The sequence below is a fragment of the Nematolebias whitei genome, chromosome 15 (genome assembly GCF_014905685.2).
Source record: "Nematolebias whitei isolate Nwh7 chromosome 15, NemWhi1, whole genome shotgun sequence".
NCBI classification, from domain to species: domain Eukaryota; kingdom Metazoa; phylum Chordata; class Actinopteri; order Cyprinodontiformes; family Rivulidae; genus Nematolebias; species Nematolebias whitei.
Window position 1 is genome coordinate 20,371,588 of NC_056512.1, and position 13,122 is coordinate 20,384,709.

General features: G+C 41.1%; 1 protein-coding gene across 1 annotated transcript in view; it reads right to left on the reverse strand.

The window, feature by feature from the left end:
• The window catches only part of cbx6b (chromobox homolog 6b), a 15,910-nt gene extending 11,926 nt beyond the window's left edge, over positions 1–3,984 (reverse strand). The window contains exon 1 of the mRNA XM_037688482.1: positions 3,241–3,984. Within this exon, the coding sequence (XP_037544410.1) occupies positions 3,241–3,963 (723 nt within the window). The 5' untranslated portion in view covers positions 3,964–3,984. The remainder of the gene's footprint in view (positions 1–3,240) is intronic.
• Between the last annotated feature and the right edge of the window lie 9,138 nt (positions 3,985–13,122).

The following is a 13,122-nucleotide window of genomic DNA, read 5'->3' on the forward strand; positions in this document are numbered from 1 at the left end:
ATGCACACTGTTTCAAAGAGATCAACACACAGAGCTGTGCAGCATGTAGAAAAACAAAGACTCCATTAGAATGAAATACTTTAAAACTTATGTATACTGTCCACTTTATTCATTTTCTAGAAAAGTTAGAAATTTTAAAACTACATCATAAGAGTGCCCTTCTACATTAATGGTTGTTTCTGAGGCTTTTCCTCTTTACTGTGTCTGCAAAATATCTCATAAAGTAGTGGATGGATCATAATGAAAGTGTTGTAACATACAACTAATTAACTGATTAGTTTTAAGTTAAGGCGACCTCCACAGCCAGTCAAGGTCTGCAATAAGAAAGAATGAAAGCAGCATCACGTGTCACTCTCAGGCTTGAATGACAAATATTGAAATAATTACGTTTCTTTAAAGCTTATTTGAAACAATTTAAAAAAATTCGTTATTAAATCAAACCCACACATTGAAAGCCTCCTTAACAGATTCAACTACACTGTAAAAAAAAATCTGTAATTTTTATTAAATAAAACTGGCAGCTGGGTTGCCAAATCCTGTAACATGTAACTAGTTTTACAGAGTGAGCTGTAAATTCAACAGTTTTACTAAGTAAAATCGACATGTTATTCCGTAAACATAAACACATGCTCACTGTACTTATTACAAGTCTTTCATATAAAAATACTTTAAAAACAATACATTTTACAGAATCATTTAAGGATAAGTACATTTAAAATGTAAATTTAACATTTTTATCATCTACAAATGCAGCAGTTTAATGTAGTTTGAACATGTTCTAATGCAAATTCATCAGTTACAATGTGTCACTTGTTTTTAATGTCCTATAGGATTAAATGTTAGTGGAAATAATTTGGTTTTGATCAAGATGTTTAATAGAACAGAAGCCACCATGGAAACGGTCTCAACATCTTTGTTTTAGAGTTGGAGCTGAGAATTTCCAACAGTACGATTAATAAATCTTAGCCCTCTGGGAGAGCGAGCGTTGAAAATCCCTACAAGTAAAGTTACATCAAAGTGCAGGGCTGTTCAATTAAATTGATCAGGGGGACGCGGTTACTGAAAGCCAAGAGCTCAGGGGCCAGACATCCAGCAGTTATTGTCATTAAGTAAGTTTATGGTTTAAAGTTTATTTAAAAAAGAACCCATTTGTGGGCCGAACTCAGGGCCGGTCCAAGGCAAAAGCAAACTAAGCAGCTGCTTAGGGCCCCGGGGCCACTAGGGGCACCCCTAAGTGGAAGCACAGGTTTTAGGAAGTTTGTGAAGTATAAAGGAAGAAGTAACACAAACAGGTCAAATGTGTGGGTAAAGGTTGTTTAAAAAGATCAGCTTTTACCAATTGCATACATTTAAATAGTTTTAAGAACTAATTATTCAACTTTAATTTTTTTTAACCCTTTTACGTGGTTTCAAGTAATTGTTCATTTACATCAATCAAGTATTTCCTTGATATTTTATTTTGTCTGTTTTTGCACAGTTTAATTTATTTGTATGCATCCAAGTTATTTAATTTGTTTGTTGTTGATCTTGCGCCACAAATTACTTTGAACATTACTGCTGCAGTTCTTTGGAACCAAAGACAATAAACCAGATGACACTTTTGCTGTAAAATATATTGCGTACTGGTGTTTTTTGTTTGTTTTGTTACTTTTAGTGCCACATGATTTATTTAATAGTATGATGTAAACAGGGCTGTCAGAGTTGCAATGAGTTTATGTTAGGTGGTGAATGATCTGATCATCTGACTGTTGATTACAGTAATCCACATTATTAGAAATAGAGGGCCCCAAACCTAATTTCGCTTAGGGCCCCATGGAGGCTTGGACCAACACTGGCCGAACTAAGCACATCCGTGGGCCTAATTTGGCCCCCAGGCCACCACTTGAATAACCCTGGCATAAACTCTTGCTCTCTTTTCTCAAAGAGTATTTTAAAAAATCAGGTGTGAATGCTGTGCTGGTAGTTCTGTTGTTCCTAAATCTTAAATATTGCCAACACTGATTTTACACAACACTGTACTATTTGCACAATCACCAAAATATTAACAGCACCGGCTCTGTTTACTGTGTTACAGCTGGATATTAAATCTGATGTAAACATGTTACTGAAGGGGACCGTGTAGCGGTGCACACAAGCCTGACTCAGAAGAAGAGGTGCTGATGGGAGGAAGATGCTGCCAACTAACCGGAGGATGTGTAGAATTGAGGAATGCAGAGGAATAAGAGGGTTTGTTGGAGAAAAGTGTACAAGCTGGAAGTCACAGGTATAAAAATGACCCACGCAGGCCATATATAACTGAGTGAGGGGTGTTAGCCTGCAGAGGAGCATCACGCTCAGAAACAAACAGAAGGTGCCTCATGCATTAAACATGCACTTCTCTGGGCCAAACATGGAGTCATAAATCATCTGATTGTGGTCGAGCTTGTTACTGCTTGTTCCTCCATCTTCTTCTTCGAGTCCTCCCCCTCCTCCTCCTCCTCACTCCTCACACATATTTCTTTTGGATTTGACATTTGAAGCTCTTTCCCTGCCATTATGAAGATGGCAACCTATCCAGAGCAATCAGATCTACAGTAAAGACATGACCATAGCATGTCACAGGTGCTAACAAAGCAAACAATCCATGGATTTACTGGTCTCGGCTCCTACAGGGTGAAAATAAGAGTTCATGCTGTTTTTGTGGATTCATTTTAAAAGTCCCTCATATCTAAGTTAAACATAAATAAGAGGATTGTTATAAATAAAAAGGTTATTGTTCCATGTTATCATTGCAAGTTATTGTTGTTTTTTTTATTTTAAAGAAATATTCACAGTACATGTAATTCTGAAATGAAGATGAACAAAAATGCACTGATATCTTTATTTTCACATTACATTAAAACGGGCAAACATAATGTTATTGTTAAGCATCATGGAGTTATCATTAAGTTATGGTTAAAGGTAACAATAACCATTAATGATTACCAATATACTTAAGGTTGGACTTATTTAGTTCTGAGTAATGTTAGTAAAATATCATTGGGAGTTAATGTGACGTGTTCTCCTTTAGCAGTTTTAGGACTTATGGATGTGAGAATCATCATTAAAAGTTGAGGATACATGCTTTAACTAAGAGTTACTTTGCACTCTGTGTTATGAGTAACGTGTTACATAAATACTTTGGTTTTTTACTTATTTTCATAACTCCTAAATAAAAGTGGCTCTCAGGTGAAGTTTGTCATGTGGTTGAGCTTCACCCACCTCCAGCTTCTCGATGCGGTCCTGCAGCTGGCTGATGGCCTGCTCCAGCTGCTCCACGGCTCCAGCCGTCAGCAGGTGGCCTCCGTCGGGCTCTGAGGCCGGGCTGTCCCGCACCATCATGCGCTCCAGGTGCGTCTCCTCGGGGGCTCCTCTCAGCCCCGCGGGGTGCCCGCGCCTCTCCGCGCTGCTGCTCCCCCCGCCTCTCCCCCCTCGTCCTCTCCCCCCGAGCCCCTTCTCGCACTCGGACAGCTTCCCCGCCAGCTCCCTGATGGTCCTCCGCTCGCTGGAGATCTGCTCCTTCTGCTGGCGGACGGTGTGCCGGAGCTCCTCGGCCGCGGTGCGCAGGTAGCCCCAGTCCTCTCCGGCGTACAGCGCCGGGTCCTCCGCTTGTTGCTGGAAGTTCCTCGTGCTGCACTCCCCGGCGGGGATCGGGGTGCAGATGAGCCGGCTGACCGTGGGGTCGTGTCCCGTGAGTCCCGTCACTCCGTCCAGACCCGCGCGGAAAGTGGGCGCCTCCGAGTCAGGCGTTTCAGAACCGTGGAGAGCTCCGAGCGCTCCGGCGCGCGCCACGGAGCCCCCGGCGGCGGGAGTCTGCGCCGCAGCGTCCGGGAACAGAGAGTGGTTGTCGGCCGCGGGCTGGCGCTGAGCCGCCGCGGCTCCCCTGGAGGAGCCGGTGTGCACGGCCGCGATGATGCAGATCACAGCCCCGATGAAGGCCACCATCCCGGCGGCCAAGATGACAACTATGAACTTCAGGGTGGCGGCGGGGGCGCGCAGTCAGCAGGAAACACAAAGTGATGATCAGAGCTCCAGACAAGTCTCAGACAACTGATGGGAGTGTTGGAAACTGAAGCAGTCCTTACAAGAACAAGTGATGAGGATCAGCTTCATGACTGAGCTGCGCCTCCTCTGCTCCTCCAACGCGCATGTCCTCCTGCTCAGGCTAAACCCAGCCTAGTATTACTGAGGAGGAGTGAGGGGGAGAGATGGTGGGAGACATGAACAGCACATCACAGCCTGCTCTCATTTGCCCATGTTCTTGTTGGAAACCTGTGGATGCAACCTCCTCATCCTTTAGACTCAGAGGGATGAAGGGCAAAGAAAAAGGGGGGAGTATTTGTATTTTGACTTTTTTTCTTTAAAATTAAAAAAACATGTTTAATCAGTGCAGCCATGAGAGGGAAACATATGGTTCCTGGTTTAGGTCTCTGGTGAAATAAAGGATTTTAGAGGTGTTCAATAGGAGTTATATGTCAGGACTTCTCGTGCTCTACAATGGTCTAAATATAAGACAGTGTATCCCATCCTGACATTTTTTATTCAAAGCGAAGCCTGTAAGTCGTTCAGCAGCAGGAACTTATTCCCTGTCTGATTCTACTGGTTCCATGTGGTTGTGGAGGAACATGGACCTCAGGTGAAGTTTGACTCTGTTCATTGAGATTTGTGGACGTTTGTTTCTTCTCAGCTCTCCTAAAGTCCCACCACATGGTTTAGGTGCAGGTCTTGATTTTAACTACATCACTTATTTATACTAATTCATCCCGTTATGTTTTACCATGTTGTTGTTTACTATTTTTATTTTGGACCTTGTAAATATTATATTTATTTTTCAACTTTGGGTGCTTTATTTTGTACGCTACTGCATGCTTTAATATTTCTTGTTTGTTAATTTTTAGCGAGTCAAATCGGTTCTTATCATCCTGAACATTTCATTGCACCGTTGACCCTGTGTTCACCTGCATATGACAAATAAACAACATAACAATAATTATCCTGTCAATTATTCAGTTTATTTATATAGCTCCATATCACAACAAAGTTGTCTCAGGGCACTTTACAGGAACATCCTGATGCATGCTCAATAATCCAGGTAGAAAAATCTAAAAAAGTAAAATCTGGTCCTCTGTACATTAAAAATAAATAAATAATAAATAAAAAATGTAGAAACGTTTCAAACTCTCTAACTAGTTTGAGGCAATCCTGGCCAAAGTGGTTCAAAATATCCTGATGCATGCTCAATAATCCAGGTAGAAGAATCTAAAAAAGTTAAATCTGGTCCTCTGGACATTCAAAAAACAAAACAACAAAAAAATGTAGAAACGTTTCGTCTTCATCCGAGAAACTTCCTCAATTTTAAGGTGTTGAATTCACCTCAGTCTCTTAAATAGCATCTTCTCAGAGTGGATCAACCAGTTTGCTGCTGACAACCAAAACCAGCTGATCACATGATCAAGAAGGACCATCAGCCTAACAATGGGTCATTAGCACACTGATGGCTGTTTACTGTTCACAGAGGGCTGAGTGATACTAGCAATCACAGCATTGTAAGAGGGGGACAGTTGAACCCGGAGGCCTCCACCCCTGTTTAATGATGGACGGTTTCTTTTCACAAAGATGGCCTCCTTTACTCCTCTCTCAAACCATCGTTCCTCTCTGTCCAGAATGTGAACATCTTCATCCCTGAAAGAGTGACCGCTGGCCTGGAGATGAGTGTAGACCACAGAGTCCTGGCCTGATGATGTTGATCTTCTGTGCTGCACCTCCTCTGCTCCTCCAACGTGCATGTCCTCCTGCTCAGGCTAAACCCAGCCTATTAATGTGCTGTGTAATGTTGTGTATGCTGTTCAGTGTCAGGAAGAATCTAAAAAGGAGCACAGAACAGCTGAAAAAAAAACCTCAGCTGAAAGTAGCTGAAAAAAGTTTAAATTTGCAGTAAAAGGTGTTAAACGATCTAAAGATCTGACGGATGTAAAATGAGCTCAATTCATTTTCTATGAGAAAAGAATGGCAGAAAAGGCTAAATATTTCAAAAAGCTAAAGCTGCACCAATACCAAACATCACAGCAGGACTGTCCTGAAAGAGCTGAACGTTTTGATTCATGATTTATTGAAATAGCTTAAAAACTGTGGAAGGAGAAAGATGCTGAAAAACGTACGGCAGAAAAATGGATCACAACAGTGTGAACGCTTCCTAAACGTTCACAGAATAAAATGGTGGAGTCTGCTGTGCATCTTGGAGGTTCAATTTGAATAAAATCAGAACCCGTTAAAGACCAGATCAGTATTTTTAACTGTACATGTAAAACAGATTGAACATTTTTTTATGACTGCTTCGTCTTTTTGAAATACTGATTTTTGAAAATCAATATTTTAATCTGATTTCCTAATCAGGTGTTTTATTCATACTTAAACGTCAGGAGTTTAGCCTTCCCATCACACGGATCAATATTTTAATCTGCACATTGAGCAGGTACAGCAACATGAACATCACATCGGTGTCAGGGTTTTGTCGTGGAGCAGCAGCAGCACATGACGATTGATAACTCTTACAAAAAAAAAAGAAAAGTTTCATTTTACACTCTTCTCTCCCAGAAAGTGAGCACCACATAATTCAAAAGAATGAGCATGAGCGAGGCTCACAGAAAGACAGGTGTGGGAAACAAAGAAAAAAATCAGTTTTAGCTGCAACAGCTCTGCTCTGTTAAAATGGAAGGTTTTGATCTCGCACAAAGGGGATTTAGGATAAGACTTCTCAGAGTCGCGGGAGCCAGAGGCTCCAATTTAAAACGAGTGCGGGAGGATGGATCGTGCAACATGTGAGCAGCAGAATTAGCTTCGGCTGGTGAGACGAGTGGAAGAGGCGGTAAATATCCTCCTGCAGAAATACTAAACAGGCACATGATGTTCTCTCATTTGTATTCACGTCCTGACTGGCTCTGATGGCATCGCTCAGTAATCTCAGAGACTTTCCCCCACAGCCTGTTGCACATTTACCTCGAGCAGATGAAAATAATTGCCATATTTTGAAATGTTTGAGGTAAATGAAAGCTAAGCATTAGAGCTGTTCTGTTTACCCAGTGCTAATATAAGGCAGCGGAGGGAAAACACTATCTGCTGCACAGTGATTTAATGACACTTTCTACTCATCAATCATGCTCTATAAAGACCGTTGCAAGAGTATTAGACACACGGAGTGTTGCATTGCAGTAATGTTGCTGCTTAAAGGCTTTCTTTAGCTGGAAATGTTCCATTCAGTGCAACTAATGTATCTACTTTTTGACTATTTATAGAAATAAACGCTTGTCTTGATGCAAACGTGCTTCTCCGTGATTCTTTTTCGGGCTGAATGCTTTAACATGATCGTTTTGTTGAGTTTCCTCTCAGTTACCTGCTGTTTTTCTCCTTTCAGTTTAAAGGCGATGCGCTGAAGGTACCATCGTAACGACAGATCGGAGCCATTAAAGGTCTGCAGTGAACATTTACTGGCATGCCACGGCTATCTGCAGTAATCGAACAGCACTGGCTTGCTCACAAACCACCAGTAAAGAGATCTTTTAAAGTGGGGCTCTGTGGGAAAGTTATGAGCAATAGATATCTTATCTGTGCTAGATAGCTTGTTAAATGACCCTGGACCCTCGTCATATTGATTGACATGAACCACTTTGCTATGTCGACATGAAAATGACCCTTCAGGGACCTCCTTCTAACCCTCATGTTTGTTAAACAATTTTCTTTAATTAGTCTCTTTAATGCACTGGAAACATTTGTGTAATATAAATACTTAAGAGGTGTTGTTTAATAGTGTTAATACAATTTTTCTACTTTTAAACATGGGGTATTTGTCATTCAAGACACTTAACATTTGTTTATTTCAACTTCCAAAAATGACAAAGATTAAACATTATCAAAAAAACACTTTAAAACTTTACCTATTCACTTAATGAACATAAATGTATTGTTACGTCTTCAAATTATTACAGAAAACTCTTTACATTAACTGAACAGAATCATAACTGCAGGAGTCATACTTTTGAATAAAGTAGATGTGACTTCCTGCATTTTGGTGTATTTTAACGGGTTGTTAAACATCTACAAGTAAATAAACATCTTAAACATCAAGCAATTTTATTTTTTTTTGCGGAACCCAAGCATCGACTCATGGACCCCCGGGGGTCCGGGGACCCCAGTTGGAGAACCACGGATTTGGAGACACAAACAGTTGGTCCAGGCAGAGCCAGGATGAAAGTGGATTGCTGCCTTTTTAAAACGACTCCAATATTGAAACATTTTTTTATTTTATTTTTCTTTAAGTTTGAGATTTTAAAAGCATTTACACTGATGCTAGTTTTGTAATACGTGGTTATTAACATCATGCTGTCAATATTTGTTATCACTGGCAAAATGAAGGATTCAAACCAAGTATACATACAAATATCAAAATGTTTGTTTTCTATCAGAAGGAAAGTCCTTCACCTTTTGATATGTTATTTTTTGGCTGTGTAGTTTATTATTATGTTTTTTATGAATGCAGGTGCAAACCAAAGAAGTTTGTAGAAATGATAAATTCAAACAAAAGTTTGAGCTGTGGTAGCTCAGTTTGCCAGTGCTGTGGTCTTGTTATCTTGAGGCTGCTGGTTTGAGTCCAGGTTGTATCAGGAAGGGTATGTCATGTAAAACAATAGCCAAATCTTGTGTGCATGTTCACTCACTTCGGTTACCCCTGTAGACGATGGCAGCAAAAACAAACATTGTTAAAATGATGGTGTTTTGGCTCCTTCTCTGTACCATAACCATCCTTGCAGGTGCTGTGAGTAGATGTTGCAGTTGTTCCTCAGTCGTCTCCTGCGATGGCTGATTATCCATCTGCATAGGGTTGAGTGAAACCAGGATTTTGTCACAACTAATGATGGGTCTGACAACACTGAAACTTTGGTGCATGCGCTGAGCAAACAAGGCAAAGCCCCATGTCAGTGTGCGCATCTTTACCGTACCTTTAAGGAAAACCACGTGACTGATACAGCTACTGCATCGTTTGGTTGTGAACGTGCCAAATTGTATTTTTAAGGGATAAAATGTTTCGACATGTTTGTGGGTTTTGTTGGACAGAAATAGTTTGTGTTCTTTGCTTTGCATTGGTTTTTGGCTTGTCATCGAATACCATGGATCAACCAAGGAAGAGGAAGTTTTCTCCCGCATGGGATCATTTTAATTTTATCATGGAGAATAAGGAAAATGATTATTCCATTCTCGTTTCCACTATCGACCATTTTTCTTTCGGGTTTTCCAATTTCTTTCTGAAAGATATTTGAATTAGTTTACATGGATTAATTTAAAAAAGTTAAATCTGGTCCTCTGGACATTTAAAAAACAAACAAAAAATAAACTGTAGAAATGTTTCGTCTTTCATCCGAAAGACTTCCTCAGTCTGAGGATAGGAGGATTCCTCAGTCACCTCAGACGGAAGTCTTTCAGATGAAAGACATGACATTTCTACAGTTTTTTTTTTTTTTTTTGAATGTCCAGAGGACCAGATTTAACTTTTTTAGATTTTTCTACCTGGATTATTGAGCATGCATCAGGTTACATGGATTAACTTTTATTTCAGTTGTAAGTGAAATGTAGGATTTGCTCCCAGGTGCTATCTTATCGAGGTACAAAGATACATCTCCGAGGCAAACACACCAAGATCACAGGATTTACTACAATACTGGAAAATACAAATATGAAACTACTCTACTTTATACAACCTTGCAATAAATTTTATATATACGCCGTCATCATCAGTGCCCTGTAAAAGGGCGCTCTCAAAAGCAGGAGAAATGGTTTGTAAACGATGCAATCGCCTCAGCCCAAAGGTGTTACAGCATCTGATGTTGCTAAATAAAAACGTGTGAATGAACCTAGTTCGGTCTGTTTCCAGTCTTTACTGAATTTGCCTGCAATGACTTTTTAAATCCAGCAGATGTCGCCATTAAGTGAAACAGCAACACAGTGTTGACACAATTTCGGAAATGTGCCATACACCCAATGAGGCCTCATCTGACCATCACTAGTCATAACGGGCTGGTACTGGTGAACCCAGTGGTGCAAGCAAGCAGGCCAGGACTGAGGACAAAGTAAAATAAAAACAATTATTAACAAAGCAAAAGATCTGAAAAGGCCACACACACAAACACACAAACTGTCAGGATTTATCAGGCAGGAATGAACCCAATAGTTGCAGGCAGGGACTCGACTCAGAAGATACAAAAATAAATACTTTAATGATAATAAATTAAAATAGCTGACGAGGCAGCAACTTACAAAATATACTCAGAACTGGATCAGACTGGCAGGACAAGACAGGGTAGACCCAACGACGATGCAACAGTGAACAAGACTAACAGACAGACTATATACCCAGACAAGACAGGACATGATTACAAACAGCTGGCACAAGACAAGGGTGAAATTAATTGGATAAATGATGAGACACACAAGGGAGTACAGACAAGGAAGGCCCACAGATGGCGCCATCCTTACAGTACCCCCACTCAAGGATGCCCCCTGGCATCCCCAAAAAAGCCCCCCCCCCAAAAAAAAAATACTTGGGGGGGGGGAGGGGGGAGGAATTGCAATGATGGAGGGCCCCATGAAACATGAGGACAAAAACAAATTGACAAAACTAAAACCTGGCAACACAACTAAACACAAATAGGTACACACAAAAAGAAAAATCTGAGTTGTCAGGTGACCATCCTCGCAAGGTCATGGTTCCGGCGGGTGGCCGGAAAGCTATCCATCAAACCGGAATGGATCAGGAGGGTGGCCATAAGGGCGACCATCAGACTGAAGCAGGTTGGGCGGACGGCCGGGAGGCCGACCATTGGATTGAAGCGTGTCGGGCGGGCAGCCGGGAGGCCGTCCATCAGGCTGAAGCAAGTCAGGCGGGTGGCCGGGAAGCCGTCCATCAGACTGGAGCAGGTCGGGCGGGCAGCCTGGACACCATTCATCAGGCTGGGGCCGGACAGGAAGGCGGCCGAGAGATCGTCCATCGGGCCATTCATCAGGCTGGAACAGGACATACATGAGGCTGGGAGACCATTCATCTGGCACAAGACAAGGGTGAAATTAATTGGATAAATGATGAGACACACAAGGGAGTACAGACAAGGAAGGCCCACAGATGGTGCTATCCTTCCACAAACACACAAACATATAATCAGGATGTACTCACATAACAGACAGATCATCACCAAGGGACAGAAGACAAGGAGGGAGACAAACACACAGGCTTAAATACAGCAAACACCAGTTAGACAAAGTGAAGACACCTGTGAGTAATCACAGATGCCAAAGACAGAGACTGAGGATGCAAGACATAAACACGACACAAGATGGAGCCAGATACGAAGGAAACACAAACCCTATAAAGATAGAAACACCAGGGGCCAAAAACCACAACTCTTACAGATTTATGGTTGGACCATTGTTTACCTTCTGGTGTTTCGAAAGACAACATCTATTCATTGTTGTGAAAATTATCTTTGTTAATTACTCAAATAGATCTTTAATTTCTCGCAGAATGTTTGTGTGCTAGCTTGATTACCTGAATCTCATCTTCTCCTGAGCTTCTTCTCCTTTGAAAACTCCTTCCACACTTTGAAAGAACCAAACATCAAGAGATACATCCACTCAGCCTTCCCTGCCAGCCTTTCTACTCTCCAACTTTCAACATCTGTACTTCCACCACCTTTCCCTGAGCACAGAACCCAGAATCCTATCTGTTCACCTCCTAAAACAAAGGGACACAACAGTAAGAAATATCATTACATCTGTTTCTCTAATTATATTTTCTGGATTATTGAACTCACCTCTAGCTGTTTTCTGCAGATCCTCCCATCCCTGGTCTACCATGTCCCCTTTAAATATACCTATCATTGTCTCCATTGTGTTTTTTTAAATTTAGTACTCATGGTGAAAATAACTGTTGCCAAAAATGATCAACACTGGTTTGAGTTACTTTAAGATGACACCAGTCTACTTTGATCCCAGCTCTGCCCAAACTAGCCATTGGCTCACTAATATGAGTACAATTTAGCTGTATTTCTCCAAACTAAAGCTGTTCAAAACACTATCTAAAACAGGAAAGATAATTTATTCATAACCATTCCACATAACTCTACTTCAGATGATCTGATCTACCATTTAAGAAACAAAATAAGGCCAGTTAATCCAATTTAATGAACTGACAGCATAAACAAACAGAATAATGTTGTTCTGGACTTTTAACATCTATACTTTGAATTCAGTGTAACTGTACATATAGAGAGTTAACATTAATTTTACACCTATTTCTGAAGCAGTATGCTGGAAATATTGTTTACAGGACTGAACTTGTCTCTGCTCTTTGAAGCAGAGTTTTCACTCAGTACAAATATCTGCAGCTCTGAATGACAGCAGTCAGACCAGATTCATGATGTTAAGAGAAAACGAGTTAAAAATAAAAAAGGATTATGATAAAACGACAACCTTGTGAAGTTATGTAATACATTCCAGTCATGTCTTCTATGGGTTTATGGTGCCATCTGCTGTGCACATTTTTCTTTCTCCGGCAGTGTGTACATTAGGTTAAAATGTCAACACATAACCGAAGGGATTATCGATTCGCATTTCCACTTCCTGTCTGGAATCTTTATTGTGGATCAGATGAAACAGAAATGCACGATTTGCACTTATGACTACAAGCTTTAAAAAGAACGAGCGCCTCACTCTCCCTGCAGTATTTAAACATCTCTGCAGTGGGTTCATGGGGAGTTCACTGACTCTGACAAGTGAGAGGGAAGAAAAAACACTCTGCAGGCTGGGCATGCTAAATGAGGACAGTGGAACAGTGAGCCTGCGAGTGGAGACGCTGAGTACAGGGTTATGTGTTAACATGTCATAGTTCAAGTACAGAACAAAGTCTTTTCCTCTCCTGTCTCTTGGGGTGGTGGAGTGAGAGCAGAAGCCTGGGACCGACTGTTGATCGGTGAAAAATAACAAGATGTTAAAATTTCCCAAATGTCCAAATGCAAACTGAGAGATGCTGAAGACTCCAAGATACGGGTCTTTACTTTTTGT